This window comes from Homalodisca vitripennis, chromosome 4 (genome assembly GCF_021130785.1).
Source record: "Homalodisca vitripennis isolate AUS2020 chromosome 4, UT_GWSS_2.1, whole genome shotgun sequence".
NCBI classification, from domain to species: domain Eukaryota; kingdom Metazoa; phylum Arthropoda; class Insecta; order Hemiptera; family Cicadellidae; genus Homalodisca; species Homalodisca vitripennis.
The window spans coordinates 197491819-197510681 of NC_060210.1; the positions used below are offsets into that span (position 1 = coordinate 197491819).

General features: G+C 36.5%; 1 protein-coding gene across 1 annotated transcript in view; it reads left to right on the forward strand.

Moving 5' to 3' along the window:
- The first annotated feature begins 11582 nt into the window (after window positions 1–11582).
- LOC124360863 overlaps window positions 11583–18863 on the forward strand; it is a 32145-nt gene continuing 24864 nt past the window's right edge. The window contains exons 1-2 of the mRNA XM_046814826.1: window positions 11583–11604; window positions 11966–12182. Coding sequence (XP_046670782.1) covers window positions 12011–12182 — 172 coding nt within the window. The 5' untranslated portion in view covers window positions 11583–11604; window positions 11966–12010. The remainder of the gene's footprint in view (window positions 11605–11965; window positions 12183–18863) is intronic.

Consider the following 18863-nt stretch of genomic DNA (forward strand, 5'->3'; position numbering starts at 1 on the left):
ATTTGCCCCATAACTTTTACTAGGAACATCGTAGATAAGTTGTATTCATATCATTATATTTCTATTCAATAGCCCATTAAAATGATATGTCCCAAGATAGAGGTTGCAGTTCGATAATTGATACTTATCCCTCGCATACCCCTTTAAAAAGAGGGAGGAATTTCTTTATCACTGAAAAAATCAAAAAACAATTTAATAAGTATGGTGAAGGTTGTACATCGATATCTCAATCCGTTTGGGATATATCCAGGTGTATCAGGACTTAATTTACACCCTGAGATGTAAGGGGTTATTTTATTTGCCCATAACTTTTGCTAGGAACATCGTATAGAGGTTTTATTCATATCATTGAATTTCTATTCAATATACCATTAAAGTAATACGCCACAAGATAGGGGTTGCAATTCGAAAATTTATAGTTACCACATCCTCGTTTTCCCTTGGAAGAGGGGGGGGATTTTTTATCATTTAAAAATAAAAAAATATTTTAATGAGTATGGTGAAGATTGTACATTGTACATATATTCAAACTGTTCTGCCCTAGTGATTTCAAGGTTAAAATGTCAAAGGGAAGTCTGACCGTCCGTCTGTCTGTATGATTGTAACTCTTTATATAAAGGACCTAGAGATTTGAAACTCAGTGATATATTCTTTCGTCCCCTTCAATACTCTGTTATATCGGTCTATTACAATCATTGATTAATGAATTCCTCATGTATTTGTCAGTATGAGACACTATGTTTTAAACCTCTGTATTTTTTTTTTTTTTATAAATAAAACGTGAGATGTCTTACAAGAGTTCTCCGATCATTTTAAAAGTTTCATCTCTAGTTAACAACGCGTGTCGAAGTAAACAGAATCAAGAAGCGGGTAAGCCTAACAGAACTCATTAAATATCTCCGAATACAAAAACACTACTGACAATGGAACATGTGGGCAAAACTGTGACGAAGGCAGTGTGAACAAACGCGCGAAACCTCGTCTCCCTCGCGTGTATCTGACATCTCCCGCACTTGTAAAAATACCTAATGACAAATCTGCTCGGGCGCAAAGCCGCACATCAAATAAACAGGCAGAGTGGTGCAAAAATATCGACAAGTGTCGGGGATGAATTATGTTCGGTGGATTGGCACCACTGCGCCGCTGTACTAACAGTTGGCAACAATGGCTTGACAGCTGATTGCCGCCAGTCGGTCGTGGTGGTGAGCGGGGGGGGGGGGGTGAATCCACTGAAACAATACAGCACTCGAGATGTATTAATTGAGTAAACACTATTAGCATAAGACGCGTCTCGGCCGAATGGCAGCCCAGATAAAGCTGCTCTTGTCGCCGTTCCGGGCCTCAATTAGTGCCTTTTCACCGCGAGGCTTCAAGATGTTGGCCCAAGACAGGGATGTTTGTTTAGGCACGACTGGCAGCACTGATAGTAGACAATGATGGACTCTTGAGGGTTCGAACAGCGAGGCAGGGGATGTTGTGTCAACCCTGAATTGTTGTTGGTTAATCTTAGGTTAGAACACAATCACTTCTGTCAGAACAAAACACAAGACGACTCCAAGTGAACAAAAAGGATAGTTTATGTTTTACTAGCAGTTACCAGCGGCTTCACGCCCAATTTTCAAAAACGAAGGCCATAGCTTTCTTAGTTGAAGCATTTACAATGTAATATGATGGAGTGGCTTTGTTGTGTGAATATACACATACAAGACTCGAAAATCTAATTTGGTCTAAAAGAGTCAAATTTCGTCTGTTTGGATTAATTTTTTATCTAAGGTATTTCAAGTGCCATAGTTGAGTTTGACTTATACTCTGATCAAGAAAATATATACCAACAAACACCAACTTCAATAAAAAGTGTCCACTTTCGGCTCTTTTAATTTACTTTCTGTCTAAGATTGTTCATGTGTCATAGTGATAGTTTGTTTTATTCCGATAAAAAAATAAATAACTTACGTATGACTGAAAATTTATTACGGTCCAAAATATGTGGGTTTTGGAATCACACTTAGGTTTAAAAGCGTTTAATTTGCGGTCCGCCATGTTTCTGGTGCTATAAGTAATATTGATTTTTACCCCACTCCATGAAATTAGGTTCGGAAATGCTAATAAAAATGTAAACTTTAAAAGACAATAATTGCTATTGTGAGATATTCTTTGCAGATAAATATATGCCACCGCCGACCTGTAATTTTGAAATTTACAATTCCGTAGCACATTATATTTTGTTAGAAGTCATAAGGTTTAGTTAGTATTGTCAATGAAAGCGCTAAAAATATCACTTTTCGCATTATGCAAACTTTTCTTTACATTCTACGAGTAAAATATTGATGTATCATACCTAGGAACCTGCCCTAGTTCATAACGAAGCAGACAGTGGAAACCGTATCAAAATCCGTTGAGTAGTTTAAAAAATATCGATGCATAAACACACCAACACAAGAAGCGATGATGTTATTAAATTATGAAAGTTATGATTCTCGTAAGATAATACTTATCCTTTTTCCTATTCCTACACAAGATTGTCTTTTGTTGTCTTTTGCAGTTGAAACCTCAGAACGCAATGAGTGTTGTCTGTTCAAGCAATTTTCATTATGTACCTTACTACGCGTTATTTACAGAACTTAATTAAACGATACTTATCGCCAACTCCTAGTTACATCTAATCATACAGAAATTATTTGTTGTACTAAAAAGACAATATTCGTTGCAAAAGAAAATCATTAATGTTCAATAAAAAGACATAGTTGTTAATAACTCAACATAAACTTATTTTAGATATGTAATAGTTAAAAATCCATGACGGCAAAATTGTTGAGTAATACAATGAAATAATAATAAGACTAATTTTAGGTTAACTCAGATAATCTCATACATTTATGATTAATCAATAACCACATTTTTATTGATTTTAAACAATATGGATTGTATTCGCAGCTGCATAAGATGTCATAATTGAAATTAGTTTTTAAGACAATAAAAACAATATTAACAGAATAGAAAGAACATACCTCTCTTTCTCTACCATAAAATCTCATTCATACCTACAATAAGTACAGTCCCATATTTCATACATGATTTCAGTATCAGTTCCGTTAAACCGTAGTTAGTGATTCCAGCGGCGTTACATAAACTCATCTAAAGAGTAAAACGCCTCTGACAATAAAATGTCTTTTTACCGAGCTTTTAACTGCTTTTTACTGTCTAACTCTGTAATGCTTTCAGGGAGACCATTGATTAGTCTGACACCAGCTTGTGAAGGAATCTTATTAAGTACCTGTATTGTACTCTGTTGTACTCTAATAGCTGTCTATGCTCTAGTGAGTACCATAATCATGGACGTCACTACCCAGCATTATTTACATTGAAATCTGCAAATGTAGAGGCAGGCTATAGTCATTAAACCAAGCTCCCTGAAAGCAAATCGGCACGACTCTCTTGGTTAACATTTGATAATATTTGTTTGAGGCTTAAAAATATTATTAGCTTAATCTAACTAAAGCACATTCGCCTCAAACGCGTACGCCGTAGGTTAGATGCGGATATACAACACCAAAACAAGCCATCCTTAAACACATAAAGAGCAAAAAATGACCCAGATTCGTCAATGCAGAAATATTTAAAGTAACCTTTGCTTAAAATTGATCTTTCTAGGTCAATCCTTTGTCAACGTACAGCTTCAGAAATAGAGTAGATCCCACGTTCTCTAAGAGACCATCATCTACCATCATAGCGGATCGAACCTCGCTGTCTTGTTATATATGGGAAAATGTATATAATCTGATTTTAAATTGCTAGTATGAAGATCGTTGGAGAAATAGTGAATACACGAATTTATTTCAACATATCTCAATGATATAACTAATCTTTCTTAGAAGCAGTTAGTCGCTTAATCCGCATATTGGATTACTATTCAATTTTACATCGATGCACCAATATCGTTTACCTAATCCAAAACAGTACAGGGCGAAGGATAGATCCCTGGGGGACCCCTTGGTGATTTGGGATCTATGACAGAGCATTAGCAATCTCAAATCACTGAAGACCATCTCAGCCAATCAAGTGAAACCCCAACAACGTGTCCAACTTTTAAATTAAAAATATCTTCTGCCAACCTTCCCTTACGCAAAGCATAACTATTGAATGTTGGATTGGGAGTGTGCTATAATCATAAAATTTTCAAGCCCAAGACTACAGAGCTTCTTCATTCGGTGCAATTCTAAATCCTTCATAACTTCAAATTGCCAGGGTTGCCTTTCTAGATTCGTTTTTAGCAAGCAACTGCGAAAGACACCTTCCAACCCCCCACCCCACCCCACATTCCAGAACCAAATCGTATACTAAACAACCAAATCTGTTGGTTGGGGACTACGTTAATATTAGAAAATATTGAAGCCTCAGACTCAGAGTATCTTCATTTGAAGAAAACATTTAACAAAACACCATTAAGGTATCCTAGAATTCTCTGAGAAGGTCAAGAAATCCCTCCGATCCCTAGGTTTCTATCGACTGTTTCAGAACGTGTCACTACATAGGTGGAACCCCTTGGATACGCCACTCTGCAAATACGAGCTCTGCCCCTGAACCCATCGTTATCGTGAGTGCCGTGTGACCGCAGGTGTTAAAGGTCAGAAGATAGGAGCAGGCGATCGACTCGTTAGCGATATCTGAGGAACGATCACGCTACAATATGCGGTGATGTGGTGATCTCCGGAGATAACCGCACCATCGTAGCGATACCGTGTTATTACGGACACCATGTTGTTTGTTCTGCCCTCAGATTGGCCGTGAAGAGGGGCGAACTGGAGGTACAGTCACGGTCACGACACTCGGTCACGTGACCGTCGGAGTGGACACTCGGAAATTGATCGTATCGATTGAGTAGATTGATTGAAGTAGATTGATCATAAGTAATTTTTTTGTATGATCGGGTGATCCACCTTATTTATCAGATTTGGAAGGTTCTAAATTGAATTAAATTCTGAGCCGAATTATCGAAATTCTTAAAATAATTTATCAATATTTTTAATATTTTTTAGAATTTGTGAGTGACGTATGTTTATTTTATCCTAGATAAACGTATACTATTCTACTCATAGCGGTAGCTAAGCGAAAACTTCGGATAGTAAAGACACTTAAGAAACCCCAGGTTAAAAGCAAAATAAGTTCATATAAATTATTCAAAATCACGTTTAATTAAAAAATCTACAAGTAAACCATTTAAACACACTTTTTATAATACATCAGTATTTGGTTAGAATCTAAATTTAAAATCCAATATGTTATAATTTTTATAGTCCAAAAAAGAAATGCGTTTTATCTTAAATTGCATGTTGTGCCAGGGAAAAAAAGCATGTTGATGGTCATTACAGGAAGGACGTTAGCAGCGAGGGGGTCCTGGGGTCTTGACGGGGCACCTCCTAAATTTTCATCTATTTATTATTATTTAAATACCATTTAGTATTACTGACATGTACTGCTGAAAGATCGTTCTCAACAAAGAAAGAAACGGATTCAAGAACTCTTTAAGGAACAAAATGGGGCCTTACTCTCTGTCCACTATGGGAAAATATCAATTGCCTCGACCTCCCAAATTTTTTCTGGCTACGTTCTTGCATTACAGTAATGTTGATGAGAACAAATCTAGTCTCTTGTTACGCATTTTTTGTTACACTACACGGCGGATAGTAGAAGTGTCCAAAAATTACCATTAAAAGTTAAAAGTATTAATTGTATATAAATTATAACAAATTTTTCATGAAAAACAAATTTTAATCACGTTTGATTATTTATACAACGTGGTCAAAATATCTCAAGATCCTTATTGTGTTAGCGAAGTTTCACCGTGGTTGGTCCAGTAGTTGACAGTTATTTACAAAGTCCGTGACAGATTTTAATAACTTAGACCAGTTGTCCTCTTCTTTTCTTCCTTTTCAATTCTTTGAGATAATTTTGGGGTGCGACGTGTTTAACTTAGATGAAATGTCGTTGTTGTTGAATACTTAGACAACAAATTTCGGAATTGGCGACTACGTAAGGTACTATACTAATTATATTCTAGGTTCTTTCTCTCTGGTGGAGTAGTCTTTTTAAGAAATTTTAGATACTAGGGTGGGAAGCCTACCATAGTATGGAACTACTAAAGTTATGATATTGTGTTAATCTTCAATCAAGCCTAATTGATGAATAGGCTATATAAAATTCCTTGCAAGTGCTTTTGATATGTAGAAATATTTCAATCCCAATTTTTTCCAATTTGACTATCTGCTTAGGAGTGAAAAGGTAGAGGCTGAGTTTCCTCATCTAGTGGCTGTACCAAATTATCTCTCAATTATCTTTCTGATTGTCTCCTTTTATTGCGGGTGTTGAGTTTAGCTCTAGTTAGCGCCTGTAAATCTGAGACTGTGATTGACTTTACTCCTGGAAGCTGGAGTCACGTTCGCCTCTCCTTTTAGAGAAGAGATCCAAAAATTGGCACAAAATAAAATCGTTTCAGCATCATAGACGTGGACATAAAAAATATAGTGTAATCTAGGTGAAGGGGTATTCTTACTGTCTCATCAGGTGCACAATTGAGTGCGTTACGACGTTTTAGGTAGGATCTTTAAATCATGGTGGAGCAACCAAGTCCCCTACACATAAAGTAAAAGTAAAGCTTTATTTTTACCAGGCGAAATTTGGGCTAAGAAGCCTTCTCTAACACTTAAACTGGGGAAAAACCAACGGCTTAAAGGTGACTTCCGAACGACCACCAATGGCCGGGTAGGCGGGTTGCTTGCAAGGACATGATCGCTCAGCAATCACCCATCCAAGCAGCAGCCACGCTCGACGTTGCTTGACTCTGTTATCTCGCGATAACCGCCATACCCACTACACTGCGCCACTGTACAAACCACTCTACGTTATGGGGTGGGAAGGGTTTTGATTAAACGAGAATGTTGTGTTTAGCTCCAGTTCACCTTCCTTTTAGAGCAGCGTCTGGAATAAACTTAACACCTGGAATCTGGAGTCGCGTTCCTCTGAATAGATCCAATAAGTTTGGTGACGAAAAAAGCTCAAAATCGACTGTATACATATTTTCAACATCAGAGAAATCTAAAATGAACAATATAGGTAATCTAGGCGAAGACGTATTACACGATCTTTAATCACGGTGGAGCAACCGAGTGTTAAACATATAAGGTAGCTTTGTTGGGAAGAGTTGATTCAATGTGATTGCTAAGTTTATCTTCAATCTCACTTTAGGTGTGAATGGCTCAAAATATCAAACTGAACCCCAGAACCAATATTCTGTTGAACCAGATACGATAATAACACGTGGCTGCTACTAGCTGTATCGCCGATATCTGTGTCAAGGCTACTCGAACACTTTCCTCTCTTTTTGGTGTTAGGCTTGTGTCACACGGCTGCCACAGGTACCCATGCCCGGAGAACGGGCAATGTTGAAATTCTGATTACAAAAAAAGTAAAATAATTATTGTTTAGGTCAACTCGACATAAAAAATAAATGAATTTTGATAGTAACCAATTTAACCTTTATCGCTTAAGTATTATTATTTATTGGCCAGTATAGTAATAAATGTCATTATAAGAGTGTTTTTATTCAATTATGCTTTATATTATATGAAAATAAAATTCGAATCATGTTGATTCGGTTAGTTAGCATACAATGTGTCACGAAGGAATACTATGCGAAGTGTATTGTTTTACCAACCAATTTGTCTAAAACAAAGCACAGTATACTGACATAGCGTAAGATTAAAAACGAAAGTGAAGAAAGCTATAAATATCGGAGAGCTTTAATTTAGCGAGCTGATTCACTTGGCAATGCCCGACTCCAATTAGCTCCCAAGCGCGAAGAAAGCGTGACTGAATTGGCAAAGCTTATCGAATCTGGCCAATAAGTTTGCAAGTATTGGCTTGACCGATTGGGCCCCTGTGATGCCAATGATACACGGACATAACTAATGATATCCAGTACAATTAATTTGGCTAGGATAATTAGTGTATTGACAGGTCATGTGCAAGGTTGTGTGATTGAACCAGTGTTGTTTTTGTTTATAACAACTGATTTTGTGGATTTAGAACAAGAATTCCCGGACTGAAGGTCTTCTGCTTTATGTTTTTATTGGCTCTGCTAATTATGATTACTTAGGTATTTCCATCCATGGAAACTTTACTTCCAATGAATAATTTATCAAATACTAGCAGTTACCGACGGTTTCGCACATGTTTGCATAGGCTTTGAACGTGCATGAGCATTTCTGTCTGGTTCCAGTGAATTATATTTCCGACGCCAATGTTAAGTTTGCCTTGTTGCCACGATCAAGAAAATACGCCAAATAGTGTACATTTATAGCCATTTAAATTTGCTTCGGTCTTAGAAATTTTTGCGTGATAATTGATTTTGCCTCGTTTCCTTGATAAATAAACTCATACTCGTATACAAAAACAGGGAGAACCCTATCCCTGTCATAAGACAACCAAGATAGGTCTCATAAGTTTTTAGATTTATGGTAGTAGTTAGATAGTAAAATTAGATAGTAATGTTTTTCTTTGTTACCTGCATTAAATTACTGAGCAACAGGGATGTCAAGTTGTAATTAACTAATTTTTATTAATTAAATTAAAAATGAGGAGTGGTGTTTATTATTATTTTTATTAGAATTTACTCAATAAATAATGTTTAATACTTTTCTGTAATGTATAAGCACGGTTTCTTCAGTTTGCCTCAAAACAGTGCGCTACCACGTTTCAAGTAGCAAGAGCTTTTAGCAAGAGCTACAACGTCTTTTCGTGGACAGTTTTGTAGTCAAAGATACAGCTGATTTACTCGTATAATCTCTTTGTTTGCAAAGGTGTTGTATAGTACCATCAATGCTACCATAGCGTAGCTATGAAACATTCTGTAGTTCCTTGAGGCTATGTGGAATTATAACCTGAACCACATAGAAAAGAAGAATGCTGACGATTTTCCCACTTTACACGTTGGAACTAATCTCAACATTCGCAATGAATCAACCCTTTCTACCACAGGTACGTTATGTGTAGAATGGCGTATTCATGCAGTAGAATGAGTAGAATGAGTTAGCATAATCTTTGATGAACAGTACACAGTACTTTATAAGCTTTTTATAGAGAACAAACTGTAGTTGTTATTGTCTTTTACTATTCACTGAGCATGTTATAGGAGGAATGGGAGCAGTTACTATGAACTGTTAATCATTTAATTACTTAGTTACACTATAAAGTTAGAACCAGCAATACCATTTTGGCAGCTCTTTCAAGCCCAGCTACGCGTCAAGGCATGTCAGCCTGATTAGTCGAACTTTGACATTTTCAAACTGCCATGTAAATTTCTCTTTTGACACATAATTAAGTTGAGTAAGGTCGCCAGTTTGCCCTTTATAGAGAGAGCTATAGGTCCTATATTTCATGTCTACGAATCTGTCTCTGTTCTCTGTGTCCATAAATATTATCGACTTGCGTTTGCCTTATTACAACTCATTAGAGATCCAGAGGGAAATCCACTGATGTTATTACAAATCGTAAGATTTATTTGTGTAACTAACATCCAACTTCCGTAAATTCAGTGATAGGTACTTTACATTGTAAAATTTAAAATTTAAATATTTCTAGGATACGTAAGTTTATTTAAGAAAATCAATGTAATTGGCCGAAAGGTTTTGTACTAAATTCCATTATAGGCTACTAGTCATTAATAATATTTCTCAGTAATTAAATTCAGCTAAAAATGTGTAGAAATATATCGTGTAGCCTACCCTTAGTTTTCAAGTTGTAATGAACAAAGTTGAGGAGATCCAGAGAGGTAGTAAAAAAAGTAGTAATATTTTAATTTTTCTTCACAATCAAAAAAGAAAAATATTATCTCTATCTTCAATAAATTAGATAAAGTTTAATAAAAAGAGACTATGTACAAACAATTATGAATGGAGCAATGTTTATAGACCGTTTTTTCTTCATTTCACTGCAAAAATGGGAAGAATGCGAAAAAATACACAGATAATAAAAAACAGATTCCCATTTCCATACAATCACAACATTCATAATTTATTTTATTATTCAAACTGTGTTTCAAACAACTAACAACATTAACATCAACATTTAATCACTTCGTGCACAGAATTTACTCAATTAAACATACGATATTCACCATAATCGCACTTTTCATGTGGATGTGTAGGTCTAAAACGGAAATTTCCCATCTCTCTAATCGTAATAATTAGTTATAGTACACTTTACACACATTAGTACACTTTGTTATAGTAATACTGATATAAAATACCGCGAAGTGACGCAATACAGAACGCACTCAGTACGCGACGAGAGTGAGAGGGATTGAGAAGGAAGGTGAGGTTATGTTGGCCAGCCTGGCCGCCATCAGCTGATCGCGAAAGCGAAAGTCCCGCCATTGTTGTTGAAAGTGTTGCGTCGACTAAAGCTGACCGCGCGTAATCCCAGATGTTTGTTTATTTATACATTCGCGCTGTTCGTAAGTGATAGTGTTTTTCATTCGGGAATTGTACAAAGTGTGGATTTATATTTATACAATGAGTACGTCTGTTTAGTTTGGTAAGTTAAAAACTATTATATTTTCTTTTTCGTATAATAATAAGTATATAACCTTTAAATGCCTACTCATGCAATCCAATTAGTAAAAGTAATTTGAAGTTTACTTTATTAGTGAGACTATCGTTTATAGCTGTACAAAGTACACTAAAGAAACAATAACTGACTATTTCATCACTCATAACAGACGTAATAAAACAATTAACATAATTAGGTTTATGCATCCTTAAATCATGTAAACAGCAAATATATTTCAAAGCATCAATGCTTTGTAGCTAATGAAAAGTTTTTACTTAGCTTCGATTTTGGAACAGATTAAGTAAATGTAGAATGTATTAACTGTACTACAATTAATGTTGTTAACGTTTGAAGACAGTCATTGAAACTTATCACGAATTTCAAAGTAATTAAAGCTGAATTTGACCAAAAACAAGAATATCTTGAAAAACATGAATAACAAAATAAATAATCCTAGATTAGATTTTGCTATTTGCTATATTACTTATCCGTAATCATTATAAACAGTACTTTACTATAAGTAGCATACTAGTAAGAACGCTTAGCAATTTCATACGTTAATTGGATTAAACATGTTTTTATTTATCTTCAGTTCATTATTTAGGAGTGATAAATCAATTAGGGTCAACAGGCCCAATGACCTTTTCAGACTCTGTTTACAACTGATAATTCAAAGTATTTTCAAATACATTAGTAGGAAATTATCAGGAAATGCTGTGTATACAGTCTGATTTGCCAATAGGTCCCGGCCTACGAACGCATCCACAAAACGCCCACACACCTTTATGTTCATGATTGGTAGTATCGTAGGGCATTAATTTTCTTCGATCTGCAATTGTTGTTTTGTCAGTTTTTACAGCGGTTTTACGACGTCAAGGCGTCGTAAGAGAATTTAATTGTAAAATGCAGCAAGAAAGACTGTTGTTTACTTTGTCTATCTGTAATAATCTTCTTGTCGTTTGATTAGGCCTATTGAAAAATAACGTATTTTCCTTTAAGGTGAGTAAAATTCAGCAAAACAAGTTAGAGGATTTTTAAAAACCTCACAAACAAGGTTTTCATGGGGAGGGCCGAACTGTTTTTTTTTCGGGATCCAAGAAAAGTCAGCAAATACTACGCATTGTTTGATAAATTTCAGGGGACAATAAAGTAAACTAGCTTTGTTTACCATAAGAATTATACCTACTCAGCTAAGAATGAAGGGTTTCAAACTAGTATAATTGGTTGATTGGTCGGTAATCAATGGTTTCCCCGAAATCAGTAGTAATCCCCGAGTCGTTGTGTGTTGTGTGACCTCTCACTGATAAGAGCCGAGCTGTAGTCCACGGCCGTGGTGTAACATGGTTGGAGCGTGTCACAGGTAGTCTTGGACTTTCTCCTGAACCGCGCCTCATCTCAGTCTGCCATGGACTCAGGGCTGGTGCGTCTCCTGATAGTCGCCGCGCTGTTCCTGCTGCTGGCCGGGGACTACAGCAGCATCCTCAGCCACCTGTCCGGCGTCTTCGGGGAGGCAGAGGGCGAGGCGGAGTCCACCCCCGAGGCCGAGGAGTCTGCCCAGCTAGTGCTCAAGGATACAGGTACGTCTACATCCCTTGATACACCCTGAGAGGTCATCCTTTACAGAATCACCAGCAGATTTGTTGGAATCATCCTCTCATATTGTTACTTTGGAACTGAGTGAAGTTCACTGTTTGTAATTGTCCTGATCATCATCAGCAGATTTGTTGGAATCGTCCTCTTATATTGTTACTTTGGAACTGAGTGAAGTTCAATGTTTGTAATTGTCCTGATCATCATCAGCAGATTTGTTGGAATCATCCTCTTTTATTGTTACTTTGGAACTGAGTGAAGTTCACTGTTTGTAATTGTCCTGATCATCATCAGCAGATTTGTTGGAATCATCCTCTTATATTGTTACTTTGGAAACTGAGTAAAGTTCACTGCTTGTAATTTTCCTGATCATCATCAGCAGATTTGTTGGAATCATCCTCTTATATTGTTACTTTGGAACTGAGTGAATTCCAGTTTGTAATTGTCCTAATCACCATCAGCAGATTTGTTGGAATTCTTTGCTTGTATTTTCCTGATCATCATCAGCAGATTTGTTGGAATCATAATCTTATATTGTCACTTTTGAACTGAGTGAATTCCACTTTTTGTAATTGTCCTAATCACCATCAGCAGATTTGTTGGAATCATCCTCTTATATTGTTACTTTGGAACTGAGTGAAGTTCACTGCTTGTAATTGTCCTGATCGCCATCAGCAGATTTGTTGGAATTATCCTCTCATTTTGTTACTTTGGAACTGACTGAAGTTCATTGTTTTTAATTGTCGTGATCATCATCATCAGATTTGTTGGAATCATCCTCTTATATTGTTACTTTGTAACTGAGTGAAGTTCACTGTTTGTAATTGTCCTGATCACCATCAGCAGATTTGTTGGAATCAATCTCTCTTATATTGTTGCTTTGAAACTAAGTGGAGTTAATTGTTTGTAATTGTCCTAATCATCATCAGCAGATTTGTTGGAATCATTCTCATATATTTACTTCGGAACTGAGTGAATTTCACTTTTTATAATTGTCCTGATTATCATCAGGCACTTCACAAGGCAATCAGGCACTTCAGGCATTGCTTGTTATTCTCTTTAGATGTTATCGTTGTTACTCTGTTGCACTGCTTGTTATTGTCTTTTTATTTAAACAATTGTTACTCTGTTACTGCATCTGTTTTGTTTTGTTGATAATTATTTTATTATGTTCATCTTCACATCTAATACGGTTATCGTACAATAATGTTGAATCATTAGTTATACTATGGCATGGCAAAGTCCTTCTGTTGTGGTGTTTGTATTAGTGTTAAGTATCATGCATGCAAGATTTGTCGATTTAAAAAAGAACTTTTATTGAAATAACTTAAGCCAACTATGTTAGTAAGCTATTATGTAAAATTGGAGGTTTCCGTTAGAATAAAATAAAATAAATAAATTCACCATTGTAAACCCATTCAATTTTCAACTATATTTCAAGCGTCGATATGAAATATTTTGAAAACGTTTTGAGTTCAGGTAAGTGGTACCGCGATTTTTCACTAGTTGCGAAATTCCCATCTTGAGTGTATCTATGGGACTCGTGTGACACTTTAGTGGTAAGTTTAATGTTTTAACAATACTGAATTTGATAAAAGTTAACATTAAAGTTAACGGTTCTTCGTTGATTTCCGTGGTTATGCGGCGAATGTTCCAAAAATATTTTTTGGTGATCGCCTAAGAGTTAAGAAGCACATGCGTATAGAGTTCCATGTAAATCAGTTCTGCAATTTCGAAGATTTCGTCATATGTGTTTCAGTGGTATTTTATGTATACAGATGTAAATTTCATTGAACATGCTACTTTAAAAAAACACAAATCTAAGTTTATTCGTGTACTTTGTAATGGTTACGACGCTGGTTCTGCTTCTCTATTGTAAGGCTATAGTGACATCTCACATTGCTCTGCAGGTTTTCACAAAGAGCAAGTTTTGAAACTTAAATAGGTCAGATTCCGTTATATGCCCCCAACGCTTAAACTTTTTTCAATGAACTTAGAACGTTATAAAAAGATGTAGTTGAGTAACAGAACTAACATTATGCTCACAACAATAATTTTTCATTTACGAATGATTATAATGAATTGCAACTAGTTACCAGCTAAGAAAAAAGGGTACTTACGTATTATATCGACCACACCCCTAAATTTCTCCAAACACAAAAATTCAACAAAAACAAACATTGCCAAACAAAAACTAAACTCTTTATTGAAAAAAACACACAAAACTTGTTTTTATTCTTGATCAGATTCCGCCACCCAAAATGCGAGTGCCTCCGGCCATCAGTGCGGGCTTCGGCAGCACCGCTGCCCCGCGCTGATGTCGACGACAGAAAAACATCCCTCGAGATAGTACCTATCAGTAAAATATCAAATTCTAGAGGGGCTGATCAGAAATATAAATTGAATTGTAATGGAAAGGCAATTATGTACCGTGTAAAAAACTTAAATAATCACGTGATGCCGCGCGGCCTGCCGTAATCGGGATTCTCGAGAAAGATAAGATAACAGCGACAACAATACCGACCGCAATACTTGGAAATGCCTGTTGATTGATGGAATGTTAGTTCTGTTACTCAAATACATCGTTTTATAACGTTCTAAGTTCATTGAAAAACGTTTAAGCGTTGGGGGCATATAACGGAATCTGACCCGTAAATATTCTATCAGATTTTGGTGTTGTATAAGACGTGTATGTCGAGCTTCACTACACTTGGGACAGTATGTCACCAAACGCCCAAGTATGTCACCTTGGTACAGTCTGATATGGCTGACTGAAAAGTGTAGCAACTACCGCACAGTAACTTGCTTCTGAAGGGCGTAATAAGAAAGGCATCTGCTACTTCCAGGTTTACCTAATAGAATAACGTAGTTTTAAATAAATTAAACACTTTTTTATTTTTCTGACAAGTATCAACGTAAGTATGTTGAAAATTTGCTCACAATGTCCAGGGAATAGACTTGTTGTATGAAGGTTGTTTTTTTGGATAGAATCAACTCATAAATAAAGTTTTTTTTTTTTAGTTTTGGAACGTTTGAAGTTCCGCACCTTTCACACCACACAGAGGGTGTTCTACTTAGCCGAGTTCCGCCTTTGCATATTTTATACATTCAAGTCAACTAATCGTCTTCATCAAGCCCTTATTTCCTGGATAAAACCTAAACAAACACAAAAAACGTAAATTTAACAAATAAATGTGATACATCTTTATGACTGAAAATGGGTATTATAGTGTGCTGAAGGCTCTTTAAGACACTAAGATTCCAATTCCAGAAATTTAGTAATGTCCACTTAATGTACTAATTTACACGTAATACAAACTTGAATGTAATTCAAAGTTAATGAATTCTGTAAACCTCGAATTGTTAATTTTATTATTGTAAACCTTGTTGGTGACATGGACATAAAACTATTGTAGTCGTATTGTGTTAATAAACGAATTTGAATTTGATAAGGTCTTTAGATTTTGTTTATTTTAGTATTCTTATCAGTTGGAGAAATCTATATTTTCTAAAAGAAAAGTCAGTTTTAGAAAGTAAGTTTTGGATACAAATATTGGACTTTTAAAATTCTGAAACATCTCTTAGTAGCTTTTTATTGAACGGATTGGCGCCTTAAAACCAATACGTACGCAGAAGAGGGTGGACGACATATGCTCTACACTTAGTTATTGAAATTAGTAAGTTTTCGGTGATCGCAAAGAGTCTTGCACAACTGGTGAGTGTGCTCTGATTCAAAACAAGGTCAGACAGGTTGGTGTGACAATCGCTGTGTCCTCGCCGAGGACATTCACTGCGTGTGTTGGTCCTTTTAAAAAAACATTGATGGCCGCCGCGTCACCAAATCTGCGGAAGCCGCCAAAGCGTGTCTTCGACCTTAGGAGATATTGTTTCACCTAGGACAAGAAGTTGAGTAAACCTTCACGCTCGTCTTCGGAGTGAATACTCAGGATATTGAGGTTGGGTAACTTGGTGTTAGGGACCGCCTACTTTCAAGATCCCATGAGGAGGAATTGCGGGCTCAATACCTTAGTCACCTTCGAACGATAAATAAATAAAAATGCTTTTTTCTCAAGACCGTTTTTCAGCAAACAACTGTTTTCAAATCAACTCAGGTCAACAATAAATACTAACTAAAACTACTTAAATCACAGCACCCACAGACTAGTTGGTGTTGATTAAGAATTCCTTCAGCTTATCTTTAAAAGAAGGAACAAGATAAAATGCTTGTGATATGTTCGGGGAGGCCATAGAAGATGCTGAAGAGAAGCCTCTTTTTCCGACTTCCAGCCTCACTTTCGGAAAGTGAAGCCTTCATCTTGGCGAGAGACCTCCTCCGGACGCAAGAGTTTCTTGCTGAGGGTACTGTGTTTCTTTAAGTTTGAGAGCTTTGTGGACCACGTCAACAGCCTGCACACTGCCTTTATGGGAAGAAGAGAGAAATGATAAAACCGTCTCTGGTTGGAAATGAACCTGATGGCTGAGTTTTGCAGCTTTTAGATTCTACCAATGTCCTCTCACGATGGGAGTGTAGCTCTCTACTCAAAGCGGGCAGTAGATAGTACTCCCTGGAGTTATTGCTTGCAACATTAAGCGTGTTCCACTCACTCCAAAAGTCATCCTACACAGTAGACTAGACCTCTCGATCAACCCGTTACCCCAATATATTGACATTGGTTTTTGTGGTCGCCTCGACATACATAAGGTTCCTCGGATACAAGTGACACATCTTTTTGTGCTGTGCCCAGTTCAACTGGAAGGTCTAGTAGACTCTCATAGTGGTTAAGGAGGCATGGTAGCGAACTTTTCTGTTTGGTCCTTTAAAAAACGTAAATATCTTTCAAAAGTGTGATTGTTTTTCTAGAAGGCGATACTTACCCATTGAAAATGCTCGCTCCAAGGAAAACTAACTCTGAAACCCCGTTGTAAAGGAATGCGTTGGCATGACAAGCAGTACGCGATGGCCTTGGTGTGGGACAGAGGCTGTTGTTGCCGTCGGCCTTGGAAAAGATAACGGCCTAGAGCCATGGCTTGTCCTGGGTTACTTCCCGTACCGGTGCGCTGCTCTGGTTGTTACGTTAACCGGTCTTTTCTGACACCCTGTAACTTTACCTTATCATGTCAGTTAAATATAGTTGAGGAATGACCGTCAGGCATTCTTCATTCCCAGCCTTATACAGGGTGTTCCACGAAGAGGTTTAAACGTATGATTCTGTATTACTTGCCCATTTATGCACCGAACATTTTCAAACTCTACAATATTCATTAAATAGTTTTTAAAAATATCCTGTAAAAATTTCACCTCTCTAGAAATTTGTTGAAGCAAATTGGTGACATAGAAAATTTTACCATTTTGCGTCCTATAAGAATTAATTTCTTGAATTACATGATTTGATTTCTGCGTTGAAGTTTTAAAGAACAGCTGTTTAATAACGCTCATTGTTGAAAACGGCTGTTTAATTGAAGAATATTGCTTTTGCTATAAAAAAATATAACCTAACCTTCTCAATTATTACATTTTTACTGATATTGAAGTTCGAGATATAGCTTTTAATGTTGAACAAAAAGTTTTGTGCGTCGGCTATTGGGAACATTACTGAAGCAATTAGACAATTTCAGGTTGCCTACCCAGGAGTTGAACCACCTAGCGATACAACAATAACTAAGTGGAAAAATCTTTTGTTAGAAACTGCAAGTTGATATTCTGTTTTGTTGTATATTCTGCAAGCTCCACGTTTACAAATGTTTATTACAGGTGGAACAAAGTGCAGAGGTATTCGTTGATAGGACTTCCAGTCATACAAGATTAGAGAAAATAAACATGATAGCTAGTGTAAGCTATCCAACGCGACATTATAGATAAGAAAGAAAGATAATGATAATCACTGAAGATAAAATAGCGTACTTAGCAATAGATAACAGGATTTACAAAATATGACAGATAACTGGATTCACAAAATTTGTCAGGAGCTTTTTTATTTTTAAATCCATGTAATAGTTCCTACACGTAACGTAGCTATGGTGGGAAGGGTTAATTCAATGGGAATTTTGAGTTAACTCCAGTTCACCTTCCTCTTAGTGCCGCGTCTCAAATCCGACATTGTTGTCACAAACCTGATTCCTGGAATCTTGAGTCATGCTACGCTAAATATATAAAAAAGTCGGCGACGAAGAAGCTCAAGATAGTCCTTACATCGTTCCTCTGATGCACTTAATTGTGTACCTCATGATGCAATTAAAATACATCTTTACGATAGATTTTAGACTATATTTTGTAGCCTAGATGTGTCTGATGTTGAAAGATTATAAGGTTATAATTTTGAGCTTCTTAATCGTCAAACTTGTTTGGATCTCTTTAAACAAACATGACTCCAGATTCCACGAGTCAAGTCTGTGACAGCGACAGATTCCAGACGCTGCACTAAGAGGAAGGTGAACTGAAGTTAACTAAACATGAACATAATAATTCTTAATAGGTTTTGAAGTTTTACTTGGTACACCAAACCACAAAACCTGTTGTATTCTTCTAATGTTTGATTGCTCTGTCAAGCATTTGTGACCAGACACTCTAGAGCATATGCTGTTACGTGATTAGCTCTATCTCGAAGGATGTTTTCTTTCATCATCAGAGTCGCACCACATCCGGACAGTTAGCCGAAGACATTAGTAGA